Below are 19,571 nucleotides of genomic sequence, written 5' to 3' on the forward strand. Positions count from 1 at the left end.
TCAGCGGGTCAGACGACAGCATCTCTGGAGAAAAGGAATAGGTGACGATTAGGTCGAGACCCTTCTTGAGAATGAGAGTCTGGGGCCTTGGTGAACTGCAGGAAGAAGCCTGAGATCTCCACGCCTCCTCCTTCGAAGACCAGGACTGAGCTGCCAGGACAACCCTCAGATCGCCAGTGCCATCGCACATGTAGGAGGGACAGCACTCCTGGACTTTCTTACCACTGTGAATAAAATATATCGCGTGCGTTTGCCCCAAGAGTTCGCCCCCGAGTGACGGTGTGGTCACTGCCGAACCTGGTGTCATCCCCGACGCCACAGTTGCCATAATTCAGTTCAACTCATTTTAGAAATTGGTATTAATTGAGCTTTGAATTGGAGCTGTGTGGCTTCCTCGTGAAAGCCTTGTGCATTGTTCCAACTTGCCATTTTCTGTTAAATTGGTTAGAATTTTGATTTTTATAAATTGTAATTATAAATTTATAATTTAAAACAGATATTTAATGGAAATTATCTATGATTTAGATTTTTCTATGATCATAAAATTTTAAATGTTCAAAGTAAAAAAAATAGACAAGTGACTTGTTGACTTATTAATATTATACGGTGGTGAAACCCTGCAGTACAGTATTTTATGTAGCTTCTAAATAACAAGCCCTTTTTGGTGTCCCAGCGCTTAAACATGAAATGGCTGACAATGCAAGTACCTCAACTGAGCATGCTCACAGCTGATCTTATGAAGAAGCAGATTTGAACAGGACTCAAAATAGGATTATGATGTAGAAGCCTCTTAAAGTTTTAGCAAGACTGTTGATCTCTAGATTCGGGGTTTGTTTACTTCACAAATGGTATATTTTGTTTCTGAACGTTTGATGATGGTAAATATCCTTCTAGGTAGGCATAAAATGCTGGAGTAATGCAGCGGGATAGGCAGCATCCTCCGAACTGATTGGAACACTTGAACTTCAGAAACCCCAATGGAAGGTTTCAGATGTTTCTCAATTTTATCATACATTTGCTCAAGCTAAAATTTTTGATAAAGATTTCAAATATGTTGCCTTCTGAGGGGCCAAATAATTCTGCAGTATTGCTATACGTGAAATCATCAATTACTTTTGAGATTTTTGAGGCTTAAGATCTGAGCTGGAGCACAATAAAAATATTCAGCGATTTTACAGAAGAGCAGAAATTGTGTGAAGAATTGCAGGCCAGATAAGGCTTGAGTTTAATGGAATGGTGTTTTCTAAACTGATGCATGATTACCTTTGAAAAAGGATATCGTGCCTCGCACTTGATGTCAATGGTTTCTTTTGTTTGAGAGTATGATTTTGTAAATGTTCATATTTGAGTTAATCGACTGTTTTTGTGTTGAAATGATAAATTACAAGATAACTAGATGTAGAAACTATACCACCTATGTTCTTACTTAATTCCAATATATTTGAAAGACTTTTTAAAACAAAGGTTCAATGGGCATATAACTTTAATTTCAGCAAATACTTTGTGAACCTCTGATGTCATAAACCACTGAGTATTATTTTGGTTACTATGTTCTGTAAAACAATGGCAAAGGACAAGGAAAAACTGAATTTTTCATGTTGTCTCAAAAGTGCCACTAATGATGCTTTTATGGAATAATTCCGTCATATTTCTGCGTTTCTGTTGACCAGTTTTTTAATCTAGTTTTGGATAAAATGACAAGGTGTTGGAGCTTCCTCGTTGTTAATATTTTATTCTTCAGGCACCATTTATTTTTGTAATAATCTTTGTTTAGTAAATACCAATTTTACAGATAAGTCCTCATTGTGAATTTGAGCTTTTATATGGTCAGAAAAACAAACATGAATTTTGCCAGTGTCATGCAAGAGCAAATCATTGAACAAATAATTGGAGGAACATTGCAGCTGTTCTCCAAGATAATTTATCTCTTTTTAATTATAAGCGACGATGAACAAAGAGTAAGCAACCTGAATGTGATGGTACCTTCTTGAAGTAAAAGCACCTCAGAAAAAAATAAGGTAAACAGTTATGTGAAAGTCGAGGAATTTCTGTGTTCAGTTTTTTTGGCTTTATGTAATTTGGTCGAGGTTCATTTTTAATATGAATCTTGACAATAAGAGCATATCCAGGGCAGTATAGCCATATGTCACCAAATTTAATTTAATCATATTTAGCTGCACTAAGCTTTTTGCCCAATACAAAACAGGCTGGTTATTCTATTTATCTCCGAACACCACAAACTGTTTCCATCAATTATGAGGAATAAGTTAAAATTTTAGTGGAATGCTTTTTGGTTTAATGGATGCAGTTACCACAAGATTTAAAAATCTTTATACCAACCAGGACTAAACAATCTGAGCATACCATACATAACTCTAAACTAGTAGTTCTCAGCCTGAGATCCATGTACCAAATGCAGTCCAATCAGCACATTTCTGCAACTCGTGACATCATACAATACAAATTTTCAATGAATACATGGCTTTCGTGGTTGCAGTTCACTTAACAATGTCAAATGATTTGAGAATCACTGGCGTGAAAAATCACTCCCTCCATCACTAGTGCCACATGTCTATATATTGATCCATTTCCAAAATCTACTGCAGCAACATGGAGATGGTTTGAAAGACCTGCTTCAATCCTTGACCTCTATAGTGAGAAGGATTCCTGACACATAGAATGACAGCAGAAGGCTGAGACCAATTTGACTTGATTTATTTTTTGTTGATGTGTCTGAATCCTCGAGCTCTCCATGCAAAATCATTTTGGGTGTTCCTTTTCCTGACAGACTATAATAATTTTTAAAAAGTGGATAACAATTCCCTTCTCAAAGGCATTCTGACTGGATATTTAATGCAGGTGTGTGTGAATTGATTTATTTTCATTCAATTCATTGAGATAAATGATGTAAAGCTTAAAGACTCAGTATGGGCACTTGCCTGACAATCAGGATGCTTTTTAAAATCTTCACTCTTTATCCCTAACATCCGAACCAACCAACAGCAATCGTCTCAAGATTTCCTCCAATTCCCAATGCTGCTTTACTTTTGCTGTTTCGTGCTGCATAGATTGATGGTGTTTGCAGAAAACACAAAATTGGTCGTGTTTTCAATAATGAGGAAGATAGTCTCAGACTACAGGAAGACCTTGTTCAACTGGTAGATTGGGCAGTACATTGGCAGATGGAATTTAATCCTGAAAAATGTGAAGTGATGCTTTTGGGAGTTAAAATAAGTGGTTAATTCACAATGAATGGTGGGGATTGATGAGTATCAGAGGGACCTTGGTGTACAAGTGCAGAGAGGATTCACCAATATGTTGGATCGGATGGATTGTCTGTATGAGGAGGGACTGGACAGGTTAAGTTTGTTTTCCTCGGATCAGAGAAGACTCAGGAGAAGCCTGTACACAGTTATGAAGGACAGAAATGGGGTAGGCAGTGGTAAACTTTCCTCTATAATAGAGGTGTTTATGACCAGAGGCTATAGGTTTCAGGAAGGGAGAAAGCGATGTGGAGGAGATTTAAGGAACAACTTTTTGATTGGTGGAGTGGGCATTGGGTTGGGGGGGATGGTGGGGGTTGGGTAGACTGTGCGTTTGTGGGTTAAGGGTAGTTAGAGTCTGGAAAATTGTTGAAGACCAGTTATTTCAATTTCAGAACATTTCTGCATGAATTTCAGTTGTTTCATTAATGATGTTCTCTATCATGTGATTAATAATGATTCTATTCACAGTACTTGCAACAATATCTGGAATTGTTGCGGCTTGGACTAAATTGTGGAGTAATATTCATGTCTCATGCCTGTCAGCAACCGTCTCCAGCAAGAGATCTCGCATCAATTATCCCAGCGATTTAAAAGTCATTACCATTGCCAAATCAGCCAATATCAGCCAGCATATCGATGGAAAAATCGATACTTGGATTGGCTTGCCTTAGTCCCTCATCTCTCCTCAAAGGAGAAATTGGGAATGTAACAGAATATTGTCTACTTCCCTCAATGTAGTTGTGTCACTCACTCATCAGGACATTTGAGACTCTGAAAGACAAAGAAGTCTTCTTTGATATTTGGTTGCAGTAAAGATGGCATTGTAGATACTAATTTCGGTCTCGAATTTGGGAAAACTGTGCCATGCATTCGGAGATGTTAAATAAAAGGAACAAAATTTGTACTGCTGCAGATTTCATACATTGATTGTTGTTAAAATAACATGCAGAGTAATATAAAATGGCACCATATTCTTAAATCAGGATTTTTTTTAGACCTAAAAAAGAGGTGTGACCTAGGCCAAAAAAATCAGACATTTATCACACAGTTCATTTTAGAGCATATCTTATTGACATCTTATTTGTAAAAGACTTTATAACATTTTTGCTCTCCATTTATGTCTTGATTATATGGGTAATTTCTTTTTTCAACTTGACTTGGTCGATAAATTAGGATCTGTAGCAGGAGGTTGGACAATTGCTTTTGAACTACATTCATTCACATTTCCCAGATTGTAAACTCCAATTTTGCAGTTAAAAAATGGGCACTTTGAACTGCAAAACAAAAATCATGGTACAGGATTGGATTTGCCTCAGTGTTGGATCAGTGCTGTTGCCTCAACCTTTTATCCTTTAGCATGAATGACTTGAGTAAAGTACAGAATTGGTTCAATGGATAATTTTTGTCACATATGCAATTAAACATTACATAGTGAAATTCATTTTGCATATAATGTCGCTGCCGTCATGTTTGGCGAGTTCAAAGTGCCCATTTTTGTCAAAATGTCCAAGTGTAGCCATGATGTCCTCCACCACTAGGCCACGTCCGGTCCAAGTGCTTGGCCTCTATCGACGCCCGGTCCAGCTGAGCCCCATGCTGCTGCAGGTCCTTCTGCACTCCTCCATCGAGGCACTGCACTCCCTCCTGCAGCCAGTCTGCTTATTGGCCTGAGCCGAGCCTTCTGGGCGGGTTCCAGTCTGCGATGCGGCTCCTCTGTCTCTGGCAGGGGAGCCGGGCCGACCGGCTGGGTCCCCGTCCGCTGCGTGCGAGTCTCCAATCTCCAGCGAGCGAGCCGGGCCTACCGGGCGGGTCCTCAGCCTTCGGGCCTTGGCTCCTTGGGATACTCCTGCTCTTTATTAAAGATAAGATATCAGTGTATCAGATATCAGAAGCAATTCAGAGATTTACAAGACTAATAATTGGAATTGGTTTATTTTCTATGAGGACTGGCTAAGTGTGTGCAGGAATTTAGAAGAATGGACAAGGACACGGGCATATCTAGAGGAAAGTGACAGGATGGATGTGGAGTGGATGTTTCCTCTTAAGGGATAATCTAGAATCAGAGGCCAGTTTAAAAAAATATTGGGAAACACAAGAGGCTGTAGATGCTGGAATCTTGAGCAAAAAAACAAACTGCTGGAAGAACTCGATGGGTAGGGCAGCATCTATGAAGGGAAACGAGCAGATGCCATTTTGGGTTGACACCCTTATCAGGACTCCATTTCCCATTACATAAAAGACCTGGTTCAGGGTTGTGTTTGCCTTGGTTTTATATCAGTGCTGTTGAATCAACTTTTTACAATAAACATTCCTGAGTCTCTTGATGTTTTTTGATAGAATTAATGCAGTCCTCAATGGACTGAATGTGTATACAGACATTAGATGGTTAATGTATGTCAAGCAATGATTTGCCACTATTAAATGGTGCCACAAGTCCAACAGTTTGTCTGTTTGCCATGCTTCGTTAAACATAAGAAAATGTGAAGATGGAACAATATGATGCACATAAGGATATTCATGGTGTGATATTCTTCACCTTGGCCTGGGTGTGCCATTACTGTGTGGCAGATGATCCCATATAGAGCCTGGTACATTGGAAACCATTAAATATTCTTTAGGAATTATTTTAACCAGTCTTAATTGTTGCTTAGAAACTCTCTTCCATGTTTAAAGTACTAAATAAACTCAATTTCTGCATGTCTCCAAAATTCAACATATTCACCCTTAAAGTGCTGATGTTAAGGTGTGTGCTGTTGCTATTCATTAATAAATTTCTAGACAGCCAAAACAAAAGTATATTGATCCTGTCACCCATTCATATGTATCTGGTAATTCCTTTCTGATTGAATAACACATATTTAACTTCATTCCATTTCTTTCTCTAGAACGAGAGCCTAGAAATTTAATTGCCCTTAACCCTTAAAATAATAACTGCTGAATTTCCACCATGTTTTCTGGATTAATTTCAGTAGTGAACATATAACGAGGAACATCAAACTGAGAGATAATTAACTATACATGTAACCGATTGTAATTCTGTACTATTTATGAATGTATTACAGCATGTTCCTATAATCCTCCCGTGTTAGATATGCCAAGAGATTGAAACCTAAAAATGTTTTCTGATTGTATGCTTGATTTTTGTTTCCAGAGATTTTAACTCAATGAGAAGAATTGGTAGCATTTGGTGTTAGGTAGTACATATGCACAAATATATTTTTGTCTTTATTCTTAATTTAATTTTACTGATCTAATTTAACTGATCCAATTTTTTTTAAAAGGGTTGCATGGAATGGTGTAACATCATATTCTGATCCAGATTCTTATGGCATGACAATGATACAAAAATCATAGCATGTCATTAGGTGAGTGGAGTAGATTGCAATGTCATTTGGAATAAAATAGCATTCTGCACTAGAACATTCTTAATTGTTTTACTATGCCTGAGCCATTGTTGTATATGCAACTGCTGTATTAAATGACATTATTTGGCTCCTGATGGTTTGTATTCTAAGTTATTTTTATAACTATTTGTCATGCAAATTCATGTATACATTAAAATGATAATCTCCAGTTTAGAATTTGTATAAAGTAAAGAAGAATAATAGGAATTTTATGACACAGAAAGAAATAATTTGGTCCATTGTCTGTTGATTGAAATAGAGCTACTACAGTTAATGTCATTGCAGTTTTGTTTCTTTTTCATATTTTCACAAATAGAAATTCTACACATCCAGGTGAATGAGGTTCTTTAACAGACTTTTGAAATGCACGCATTTGAAAATTATATTTCTGGACTTTTCCATTTTTTTCATGTTTTGTGGTACATTTATTATTTTGCATGTCTCGTAATTCCAAAATGTCGCCTAGCTGCTGGTATGGAACAGGAATTGAGTATTATTATGCAAAGATATATTCATCAAACCAGTTCAAGTAATTTGAATAGATGATTACATTTAGAAATTTTTGAACATGATTATTTCAGTGAGTCATATGTATAATTTCCTTTTTTGGGAGTAATTTTGTGGCTACTTAATTCTTGCTTTATTTAAACTGCAACTTGTGTAAAATGAAGTGAATTCCTAGTTTATTGTCCCAACTGATTTGTTGGAAATTTATTGAGCATATGTCTGCATGCAAATAGTATCCATAAAGGTTCAAATTTCAGACTATTGAGCATTGAATCCCATTTGAGCATGCTCACTACAGTGAATTAAACCCTAATATGATGCTGTAGCATTTGATCACAATTCTTTGAAAATGAGGTAAACATTGATGATTTTGTGAAAGGGAAGGACTTGAATATTAATTTTGTAATCATGTATTATTTTTGTAATTCTTGATAATTATGCTGTTCAATAGCCCACTGGCATTCATGTCTTTCATCATGAAGGAAATTTTCTTTGTGTATGGATTTTTGTACAGGTCTACCTAGACTGACATTTAAAGGAGTCCATTTTATGTAGATAATCACCATTTAGCATCTGACTGTTGTTTAGATGCTGTATTTAGGAAAGGCAGTGTATGATTATGAATGTTGTGGATCAAATGAACAAAATTTCTTTTGACACATTTTTATGAATGAGGATTGATCACGTCTAAGGAATTTCATACATTGACACATTCGATAATTGGTTTATTACCACTGAGATGCTAACAAAATCTTGGCAGGTGGATTTTTTTATCAAAGACAAAGAATGGTAGATTTACAAGTATTTCAATGTTTTTAATAAGTGATAATGAAATGGCTGTGATTGTGATGTAACTGCAATGTCTGGCCTGCAGAGCTTTCAATGTTGTACATTAGGGCGTGTTGGCATTTTAGAATGGAGAACATTTTCCTTTTGTTCATTTATTTGTCTTAATTTACAAATGCACGATAGTGCAGTATTTTAATATCCTATATATTTATATGTGACTGTAAAGTTAAACCAATTTTCACCATTTTATTATTTTTTGAATTGCTCTTGTGCATTCAAAATGATTTCAGGTGATATTCATTTGATTTTTTAAATATATTTGTTCTTTGCAATTGTTATTCATGACAACTTTTTGAAATTAAACACTAGTAATGCTGGTATGTTATAAGGATTTGGGAAAGCCGTAGGGAAACCACTTGGAAGACAAAGGGTTGAATTTTCTTTCATGAATTGAAAATTTGCTTGTTACACAACTGAAGAAAAACAGTAAATTTTCTGTCAGTGTTTTCGAAGCAGTTAAATAGGAGAAAGATATTGCCCTCTTTCCAAGTGTTGTAGTGGATTGGAAACTGTTGTTTCATACCTGGCATTTGAATAAACCAGAAATGTTCTTTTGTATTTTTGATGCTTTCTTTATACATTGTGTAATACATTTGTACTATCCTGTTTCAGAAATTGATGTAAATCGAATGGTGCTGTCTTTTGATAACTCACTGAAATAATGCAATTCCAAATTATTATTGGACAATTGGCAGCGTATTTTTGGGAAAATTGAATGGAAGTGGTTTTAATTATTTTTAGGTTATGCATTAATAATGTGGTCTGTATGTTAAGATTTAAATCCCTGTTCGCTTTTAGTGTTAGTCAAGCCATCTTTTCAAAAATCTTTAGCCACTCTAATTTAATAACCTTTAAAAAAATCTGTTTTCTTTAAAAGGCAGTGACTGTTGCTATTAACACCATTGACTTTGCACGTAATCTTGGACAGTGAATGCTGAGTGTGTGAATGTCACAATTGACCTAGATTCTGTCTTATTGACATCCACATGAAAGCTAGGAACCTCGGGTGATTTGTCTTTCCTTCTAGCCCAAGGGTAGTGAAGCATTTCTATCAATCAGCTATTGCCATTGGCTCAAAATAACAACTCAGGTGCTCTGTTAAAATGTAATTGAGGATAATTAGCTTTTCTTATAATTGCATAAATTTATTGTATATTGAATGACTTTTGTCTAAATATTTTGTAGTAAAATTTATGCGGAAATAGTGATCTTCAGATTGCATTTACTAGGGGTTACCCTACGAGACACAAAATGGCTGAAGATTCAGACTATTGTATTAAAATATATCATGTACAGCTTAAATTGGGAGTGGCCTCCAAGTTTGTCTTTCGCCTGAGTGGCTCTTTCACTGTCTAAGATAGTGCTTCTTAAACTGGTGAATGGTTCACCCAAGGGTGAATTAAATTATTTTGGGGTGAATGAAACTAGAAGGGTGAATGGCTCAAGGGTGAATGACACTGAAATAGTTTAAGAAGCACTGGTCTAAGAAACCAGAAAGTATTACAAGACCTTGGTCATGTTGTGCTGCTAACAATCTTTGTCAGGCGAAGCACTCTTTTCAGGTAACAATGTATTCACCTTTTTCTTGCTGTTAAACCCTACTTTGTTTGAAAACAACAAATTTGTTTTCAAATGAATCTTACTCTTTTGTGGAGATTATGATTTTCCTCCACGATTTATGTTTAATTCTACTCTCTTGTGTTGGAAATAGGTTTTAAAAAGGTCTGTTAACAACTGAGATGCTGCCATTTTTCTATTGTACATGAATTTTTAAAAAGAAAATGGTGCATTTTATTGGTACGCTGCATTTGATTTGGGGAGAAGTATATTTTAAATAATTCTATTAAAGTTTGGTAGTACAGTATCCAGCAAACATCTTAATTTATCGAAATATGTATCTTGATATAATAATTGTATCTTGATCTTATATGTATCTTATATGCATCAGTCTGAAGAATGGTCTTGACCTGAAACGTCACCCATTCCTTCTCTCCTGAGATGCTGCCTGACCTGCTGAGTTACTCCAGCATTTTGTGGCCCCCTGACATCAGTCTGAAGAAGGGTCTCGACCCGAAACGTCACACATTCCTTCTCTCCTGAGATGCTGCCTGACCTGCTGAGTTACTCCAGCATTTTGTGAAATTGATCTAGTGATATGTATTTCCCAAATCCTGACTTGTAAACATTATTGATGTTAACTGGTCTGTGGTATTCTGTACCTTCATGGTTGAAATTGCACGACTACAATATCTAGTTCGTGATAAGTAATTTTATGTTGGCAATCCAGTGACATCACTGTTCAATTTAAAATTTAAAATAATCTTATTACATTATTGAAGATTGTGGATGGGAGTATGGATTTATGTTTTATGTCTTAAAAGACATACGTTGTGTGCAGTGTGGACCTAATGACGCTCTTAAAGTTTGTCTGGATTTTTTTTAGCTAAACCAGTCAAAATATGTAAATTTGCAAAATACTGCTCATATTTTTTTGAGGTTTATCAAGCACTTGTATTTATTTATGGTTCTAGATCTTTTCTAGAAAACATATGGTAGTGTTGTGAAAACTATAGGTAGATTTGGTGGAATGAGGAAAGTAATTGACATGGTAGTTATCTTGTTGGAACCCATTTTGGAAGTCAAGCTAAATTTACCAAACATTTCCCTTTTCTCACAGAAATGTTATGGGAGCATTTTTTAAGTAGTGTTCGATAGAGTGGATGTGAGCACATTTGATATCAGAAATTGAGTTTAAAAAAAACTAACATCCGAGACACTTTATACTTAATTGTATTCATTTACAAGACACACAATATAAGCCTGTTCAACCCTTATGTTTTCAAGATGTCACATTAACTTGTACATCAGGTTGTAAAGCTATCTATGGGTTAATTTTGCTGCTTGATTCTTAATTAAAGGTTGGGCTTGGAATAATCCACTGTTCTTCATAAACAACATTCCTTATGATTTCTATTCTGGAATATAGTAAAATGTAATGGGCACTTGGGCATACTTATTGGATCAGTTAAAAATATATTGAGTGGTTTGGCAACTTGGCTGTAGTTACAGTATCTAGTTGACTTTAAGCATTTCAGTGTGGTTGCCATTATTGCCTTCACTTAGTTTGATTGCAATGTGCATTGTTGAGAACCATATATACCAGTTTTCTCTAGTGCTACGAAAGATTGTGATGTAACTGCAATGGTTATTGCATGATATTCTGTGTAGTGTATATACCACAGCTTGAGGCACTCATGCTGAAGGAACATGAAAGGCTGATGAAGCAAACGTTTTAAGATGAAATGCCGTCACATAACCATCTCGCAGCTTTATTTGACGAGCAGTCTAAGCTATGTGTTTTTAAGGGTTCATTTACGAGTCGGAAGGAAAGAATTAGAAGTATGTGGAGCTAACACAGCCTGAAAGTCTGAGGGATTCTTTAATGGTGTTAATCTTTGATTTGCTGCTTTGATATTCTAGAGATTGTACTTTGCTAAATAACAAAGTTATCTTGGTTAAAATAGTTATTATTAGATTAAATAACTAGATTAAAAATGTTTGTCACATTGGATTCAAAGTTGAATTTGATTAATGTAACTGTTTTTGTACTGTCAGTTGATAGAATAATACTTGTGCATTGGATTTAATTATGTTGCTGCATTTTTTATTGTACTCAAGTATAAATATTTTTAACAGAAAAGTTCATATTATGTTAGATAGCTAAAGCAATTGGGCTTTCTTCCTTCATTTTGTGCATTGAAGAATGATCATTGACATCTTAATGGGAAGCACTCTGAAGTGAGAAACCTTTGTCAGAGTTTCTAGTCCCCATGCAATATGGAGGGACCCTTCTTCAAAGATGCCGTGCAAACATTTACCCACAATTCCTTTTGAGTTGCTCCTTAGAATGTTACATTATGAAATGTAATTTATTCACTGATGTAATGTTACAGATTCCTAGCTTAAATTTTTTAATATACATTTTTGGAGCAGGGCTGAAAACTGCTTACAGTGAGCTGATTTAACGTGATTATTCAGTAGTGGCCATAATGGATATGTTTAATATCTTTTAAAACATTTTGAATAACTGATGCAGGGCATGAAAATTACAAAGGTTAATTCTTCCAAACTTGTTGAAATTTTAATTCACATGATTCTGCTTTTTAAATTGAAGAAAAATAATTACTTAAACGGAATTTCAAAACCTTGAATTTGCTGTGATTAATACCAATTAGGTAATGTTTTGCAGTCATAATTAGTATGACTCTATAACCTTTATATGTAGAGAATGTTTTCTCTGCCTGAGTAGAACTAGGATATTTAAGATGAAATGGGATGACATTGTTCACTTAGATGGGATGGATCTTTGGAATACTCTACTCTAATGGGCTCTTCTCAAAACAGAGATCAAAGGTTCCTGTATTGGAGGAATCCAGGGATATGTGGATGTGATAGTAAAATGATCTTTAAGATTGAAGAGAGCAGGATATAGACAATGAATGCTCTGAGAAACAAAGGGTGAGATTGCTGAAGATAGATACAAAAAGCTGAGTAACTCAGTGGGTAAGACAACATCTCTGGAGAAAGAAATGGGTGATGTTTCGGGTCGGAACCCTTATGACCCACTGACTTACTCCAGCTTTTTGGGTCCATCTTTGGTTTAAACCATCTACAGTTCCTTTGTATAGGAAAATAACTACAGATGCTGGTACAAATCAAAGGTATCACAAAATGCTGGAGTAACTCAGCGGGTCAGGCAGCATCTGTGGAGAGAAGGAATGGGTGACGTTTTGGGTCGAGACCCTTCTTCAGAGTGATCCTTCCTGCGTGATGAACTTGCTGATGACTAGATGAAGATTTTTGCATGGTTGCCATAACAAAATCATGCTCATTCTTCCGAATCAGTCTCTGACTTTTCAAATGAACATAAATCTTCTCCCTTAGAATTTTCTCCAAAATTGGTCCAGCTACTAATGTAAGGCACACAAACCTGCAATTACTTGGCTTATCCCTGCTTCCCTTAAGTAAAGGAACAGCATTAACTATTGTCTGGCCATACCTGAGATTAATGAAGATGCAATAATCTTCATCTGGACATCAGCAATCTCATCCCTCGTTTCGTAGAGCATTCTGGCATAGATCTTACCCTCATCTCTTGTAGGACTCTACATATTGTCTCCAAAAACTTTCTTCAATGCTTAACAAATTTAAGCCTCTTGCGCAAAAGCCATCCCAGTTTATATTCAGAAAGCTTAAACTCCTCACACTCTCTTGCTCGTGTCATTTAACTACAAAGTCTGTTCCTCTAATTCTTACATATTATTGCGAGGCCAACTGTATAACAGCAGCAAAATTACCCCTCTCTTATTCCTGACTTCAATGCAATTAGCTTTGTTGGACAATCCTTTCATGACGTATGTCCTCTCTACTTCTGTTGTGATGCTCTCCTGTGTAAACCCATTCATCTAGCTAAAGTTAAGTGGAAAGTATTTGTAATTTGGGGAGGTGTAAACAGCAGTGCAACTCCCCCTCTTTTGCATCCTCCTCACTCCTGAAGCTTCTACGGGTGATCGATGGTCGGCAATGGGCCAAAAGGGCCTGCTTCCATGCTGTATCAGTCAATGAATCAATTATACAGTTCAACAATGCTGATCCGCAGAAAATATGTATTTCATGAATACAGAGATATGTTAGTAACACATCCATGTACTCCTGGTGTTCTGATTTCCTGCCAACATTTTGACCTTACTTATGGTTTAATTTGTTAAAGACACTCACCGAGACAAAGTGGAAGTATTTGAAGCTTGGGAAAGTGTAAACAATAGATGTTATTTTCTTCTGTCTGCATGCCTGATAATTGACCTTGTGTAAGAAATGATATCATAAGCAAGTCGAATAGCTGAGACTAAACTCATTTGGCAAAACTTCAAGAAATGCACGTAAAAACAAGTCTGAGGGAGGGTCTTGACCCGAAATATCACTTATCCATGTTCTCCAGAGATGCTGGCTGACCCACTAACTTATTCCAGTACTTTGTGTCTTTTTGTGTTCAAGAAATACTTGTTAGGTTCTACAAATTGAAAGTATATACTTGATCTAAATATAAAAATATTAAATAGAATAAAAAATTTGTAAATTCAATCTATTTAAGAACTGAGTATACAATCTGCAAGTAAATTTACACACTCTCCCATTTCCATTTGTATTTCAGTCTGTAGGCATGACTGGGGCAGACACAGCCATAGAAGACGGGAAACGGGAAGTAGCAAAGGAATCATCCACTACTGAAGACAAAGGTGAACAGAAGTGCAAGCTCAGCTGTGTGGCTTTGCTTATTTTTAAATGTTTTGTATAAGCACTCAGATTGACATTTAACAGATTTAATGCAGTTTAAAAAAAAAGAAACAAGTTTTAGATTTCTAACTATAGAATATGGGGCACCTACAATGAAGTGTTTTACATTTTTTTGTGAATTTGACAGTCTTCAAGAGTTATGATGTGATAACCTTTTTTCTCATAATTAATAGGGTTACATATTGTACATGTTGAATATATTAAAAATGTGGTTGTACAAATACTGTCTTGTTGCCAATCAGTGGGATTTTACTGTCTTGAGGGGGTCTGTGAAATTATTTGTCACATATTATTGTAGAACAATCTTTGTACATTCCCAAACTCATTGTGACGTAATAAGCATAATACATTACATAGGATATACAGCAGAGAAACGGACTATTCGGTCCAGTTAGTCATAACTGGCGCCTACTTTCCTCGAGTCTCCCATCCTTTCTTATCTCAATCTATTCCTGGAATCCTTTGTACACTCTTTCTCTCGTGCTTGTTTTGTGTTAAAAAAAAATCTTTGTTCAGGATAGAGTAGTTTTCATGCCAAAGTACAATTAATTTCGTAATAGTCGAGTTTATTGTCATATGCACAAGTATGGTGAGATAAAGATACAATGAGAATCTTATAGCATACAGACTCAGTCAACATACTTCGGATTTCTTTTTTTTGTTGATTATCATTTACTATTATTGTGTACTTGGGAAATATTGACGTTGTTGTGATCTTTTCTACAGGAGGTGACCTCACAGCTGCTAATTTGAGTGCCACAGAGACGCCACGGGAAACCTGTGAGATGTTTGCAGATGGTGAAACCAATGGTTCTTGTGGAGAGAGTGAAGAAGCATCTTCAACAATGAATCATCAAATGTCAATTAAAAACACTCAGGACATTGTGAAAACAGCATTGCAGGATTTAAACGAACTGAAACAGATAAATGAAAATGGAATACTAGGAGAAGACAATGAGACAGTTAAAGCAAGTAATCATATGAAGTCAGATGATTTGACACTAACATCTGTGACCGGAAGTAATGGATTTGTTTTAAATAGTAAACCCTTATCGCAAGTACAGACTGGGACTCTTCCCGTTTTCAGTCATGCTGCCAAAACACTTCCTTCATCTCCCAGCAAAGCTAGAGGAATTAACATGGTAAAAAACTTAAGTACAGCATTAGCTGCCGAAGTTCTGCAAAACCAAGCCATGAAATCGCTTACTCTGGCATCAGCCAAATCAGGAGAAGAAAACCTCGAAGAAAACACATCTCAGGCTAAAAAACTCTCGCAGGGCCTCAATACTGAGGTCAAGATTCATCGAGCAAGGAAGACTTTGCCTAAGCTCAACCCGAATCAGGTAAGAAGCTTAATCTTTAAAAGGTATTTGTACTGGTTATAAATTTTTTGCACAAATGATCTCATTTGAAATAGGCTGCTTGAATTACTCGGATAAGGATCGATGAGGATTAGCAATGTAAGGAATTATTTATTTTTATAGAAAATAATTAATAATTGGTTTTGCAATGGAAGATGCATAATGTATTAAATATGCATTATGTATATACCTTGTCTAAAGCCACAGAATCTTCAGTTGGATTCATCTTGATATAATTCTAAGAATTTTTTTAACAGACTACGAGCCTCCATAAATTGGCTGCCCTTGTAATCTAAATCAAATGCTGACAGAGCTGGTGTGTGAAGAATGTTGATAGGTTATGTGGATTAGTACTGTTTGGGGGAAAAAAAGTGAACACTTTTGAGATGCTTAGAGTCAAAATTGATCTGCCCAGAAATGGGTCTTTTTGCCCAAAACACCCATACTAAACCTCCTGCCATTCATTCTAATCCTATGTATGTATGTACATTAGATCTGTAGCTTTCTATGCCAGTTTAAATATAGTTCTAAAACATAATGATAGTGTTTGACAACACCACTTCTTCTGACGGCAAGTTCCAGATATGTGGGGGAAAATAAAACTATCTTGGATCCCCTTTATAAAGTTATAGCATCATACAGCGTTGTCACAGGCCCTTTGGTCTAACTTGCTCACACCGACCAACATGCATCATCTACACTAGTCCCACCTTAGTATCTTTGGCCCACATCCTTCTAAACCTTTCCTATGCACTTACCTGGGACAGTACTGGCAGTTCCAGGATTTTGGTGTTTCAGACAAGATAGAGAGAAAGGTAAAAGAGGTAGAGGAGTTGCTTTGTTAATCAGGCAAAATATCACGGCGGCACTCAGAGTACTTACTCGAGGGTTTGTCCACTGAGCAATATAGGTAGAGTTGAAAATACCCAATGTGCAATCATTCTAAGGGATTATACAATAGAACTCTCATTAGCCAGTGGGAGAAAGAGGAACAGATATGTAGATATCATGAAAAGATACAAAAGCAAGAGAATTGTCGTTGTGGGCGACTTTAAGTTATCCAATATTGATTGTTACTTGCTCAACACAAAAGACTTGTATGTGGCAGAACTTGTTAGGTGTATTCAAGAGTGACCTGTGACAATTTGAAAATGGCGGGGCAGGTTGAGAAACCAGATCTTGTACTTCATGAATGGAGACCTAGAGCGCAAAAGTAAGGAAATCACAATGAACCTTTATGGAAACACTAGTTTGGCCACAATTGGGGTTGTTTCCAATTTGTGGTACAACACTCCAGGAAAGAATTAAAAGCTTTCGAAAGAATTAAATGGTGCCAGTGATGAAGGATTTTAATTAACCGTATAGACTGGTGGACCTGGGGATTTCCTCCTTGGCACAGGGGTGGTTGTTACAGTATCCGATATAGAGGTACTATAGTTGTGGAAGTATCGATAAAGAAAAACTCTTCCATTGGCAGAGTGGTCAGGAACTAGGAACATAGAATGCAGGTAAAAGGCAAAAGAACCAAAACTGAAAGGAGGAGAAATTTACATGATTAGGTTAGGGTCTGGAATACATTGCTAGAGGTATAATGAAGACAGCTTCAACTGCTGCATTCCAAAGTGAAGAGGGTAAAGAATTTGCAGAGCTGTGCAGATAGAGCAGGTCAGTGGAAAGATTCGAACTGGATTGTTTGCATATGAATCTAGTCTGACTTAGAAGAGGGAATGGCTTCCTTGCATGCTGTAACAATTCCATGAAATGAGATTTAAGACCTTTGGACATTCCTGTTTTCTACTTTTTCCAGAAAAATGGCCTGTTCCTCTTTTTGGTTATAATTATTCTATAGTAATGACTCTTCACATCCATTCTTTTATTTCAATATCCTTTCTGTGATCTTCAAAAATATAAAAACACCAACTCCCATTCTCAGCCAGCAATAAAATGAGAGCTGCAATGAAGATCAGATCATTGCTGATGGAAAGATAGTGCTGTTTCCTGACTTTACATTAATGTTAATAGCATGGTGTGGAACGACATTGAGATTTCCTCAGATTGTGAGTGCTATGGTGAATTGAATTTCCAATCAGTTGGTAACTCGGATTGCATTCACAAATAGAATGGAAGTGAATATCAAATAATTATTTCATCCATTTTTGATTTTCGCATTGTGGTGAAGATTACACAGTAATTCAGGTTGGAGAACATGCAAATAAATTGATGCCTTGCACGAGAGGGTTTAAATTCCCATACAACTTCACACACAAACTACTGAAATCACTGGTGGAGCTTGACCTGTGTGCAGTCCGTTATCTGAATGTGAGCTGTGCAGTTTACAAATGTCTGGGGAGATGCTGATCAGCAGCGTGTGCTGAGAAAGAAAACAGCTTGATTGCAAATTCATGTCATTTCTCTATTAAACAAGACATTTGCCAGAGTTTTGTAAATGTATGAGAACTAAATTCAAGTTGTATTGGCCCAAAACTGGGGTTATGTGGAGAGATCTGAGTGAGAAAAAGATTTCTTTTAAATGTTCCCCATTAATTGGTGCAACAAAAATGCGTTGGTGGTAAACAATTCCAAGGTGTTTCTGTAAAAGGAGCAGGGGAGATTATTTATCATGCAATAGCACCAAAATTTATCATTTGTGAATTTCTCACTGTCTGCAATATTGGTTGCTCTGTTTCCAACCATTATATACTTGAAGTTCATCTTATTGCCTTTAAAGTGCTCAGGGACAACTTGAGGTAATGAGAGGTGCTCTATAATTTCAAATTGATACAAGACTGGGAATTTTTAAATCATACTGCTGATAATGATAGGAAGAACTTGTGAAGTAAATTAAGTGAAAGAAAGCGTAAGGTAGGTTTTAATATAGATGAACAATATGGAGGACTGTTTCTATTGGACTACATTGAGTTCTGAATCGCCTTGACAATAAGAACAGCTATGTAATTGACTACAAATCAGACTACAACACTATGATAACAAATAAGCTCACCTCTAAATTCCTCAATCTTGGCCTTGGGCTTCCAACTGGCTTCTTGAGCTCCTGACCAGTGGACCTCAGTCGGTTAGAATTGATCATAACATTTCCTCCATCCGAAACCTCGACACTGATGTTCCTCATGGTTGTTTGCTCTGTCCACTGCTCCACTCCCTGTAGACCCATGCCGTTGTGGCCAAGAACAGGTCCAACTTGATGTTTACATTCAGCGTTAATACCATTGTTATCAGCCAGATCAACAGTAAAGATGAGGGGGATACAGAAAAGTGATCAGTAACCTTGCGTCAGTGTCAGAAAAACAGCCGAGCCCTTAATGCCAGAAAGATATAAGAGTAGGTTATTGACTTAATGAAGTAGAAGTTAGCTCAACCCATCCTCATTAACTGAACAGCTGTAGAGATGGTCAACAACTCGGCATCTATATCACGAGCAATCTAACCTGGTCTCCTCACATTGGTGCGCAAATCAGCGTATTTACACTCTTAGGCATCTGAGAAGATTTGGCAACGATTCTAAATCTCTAAATCTCTAAATCTCTAAATCTCTGTATCTCTAAATCTAAAAAAAAATCTAAAGACGCACTATACGAGGTATTTTGATGAGCTGGATCTTGGGACAGATACCAACTGCTTTGCTCTTGACTGCCTGAACCTTCAGAGAGTGGTGAACGCAGCCCAATCCATCAAAGGCTCGTTATTTCCTTCCATCCAGTCCATTTGATGTGTTGCCTCAAGGAAGCCTGGTTCCCTGCCCATTTACAGGAGCTTGAAAACCCAAACGTCCAGCCAACAACAGCTCCTCGTCCCACTGCTATCAGATTCCT

General features: G+C 36.6%; 1 protein-coding gene across 11 annotated transcripts in view; it reads left to right on the plus strand.

The window, feature by feature from the left end:
* The window catches only part of LOC144608517 (histone-lysine N-methyltransferase EHMT1-like), a 92,488-nt gene that overhangs the window by 20,078 nt on the left and 52,839 nt on the right, over positions 1–19,571 (plus strand). For 5 of the 11 annotated variants that reach the window (XM_078426386.1, XM_078426395.1, XM_078426396.1 and 2 more), the window contains exons 2-3: positions 14,238–14,322; positions 15,107–15,723. In XM_078426386.1, the coding sequence (XP_078282512.1) occupies positions 14,238–14,322; positions 15,107–15,723 (702 nt within the window). Of the gene's footprint in view, positions 1–6,541; positions 6,632–6,746; positions 6,768–7,455; positions 7,532–9,013; positions 9,132–9,795; positions 9,824–11,345; positions 11,426–14,237; positions 14,323–15,106; positions 15,724–19,571 lie in introns of those variants that run through there. The other 6 variants (XM_078426389.1, XM_078426387.1, XM_078426391.1 and 3 more) reach the window with 6 other exon arrangements.

The sequence above is a fragment of the Rhinoraja longicauda genome, chromosome 31 (assembly GCF_053455715.1).
Source record: "Rhinoraja longicauda isolate Sanriku21f chromosome 31, sRhiLon1.1, whole genome shotgun sequence".
Taxonomy (NCBI): Eukaryota; Metazoa; Chordata; class Chondrichthyes; order Rajiformes; family Arhynchobatidae; genus Rhinoraja; species Rhinoraja longicauda.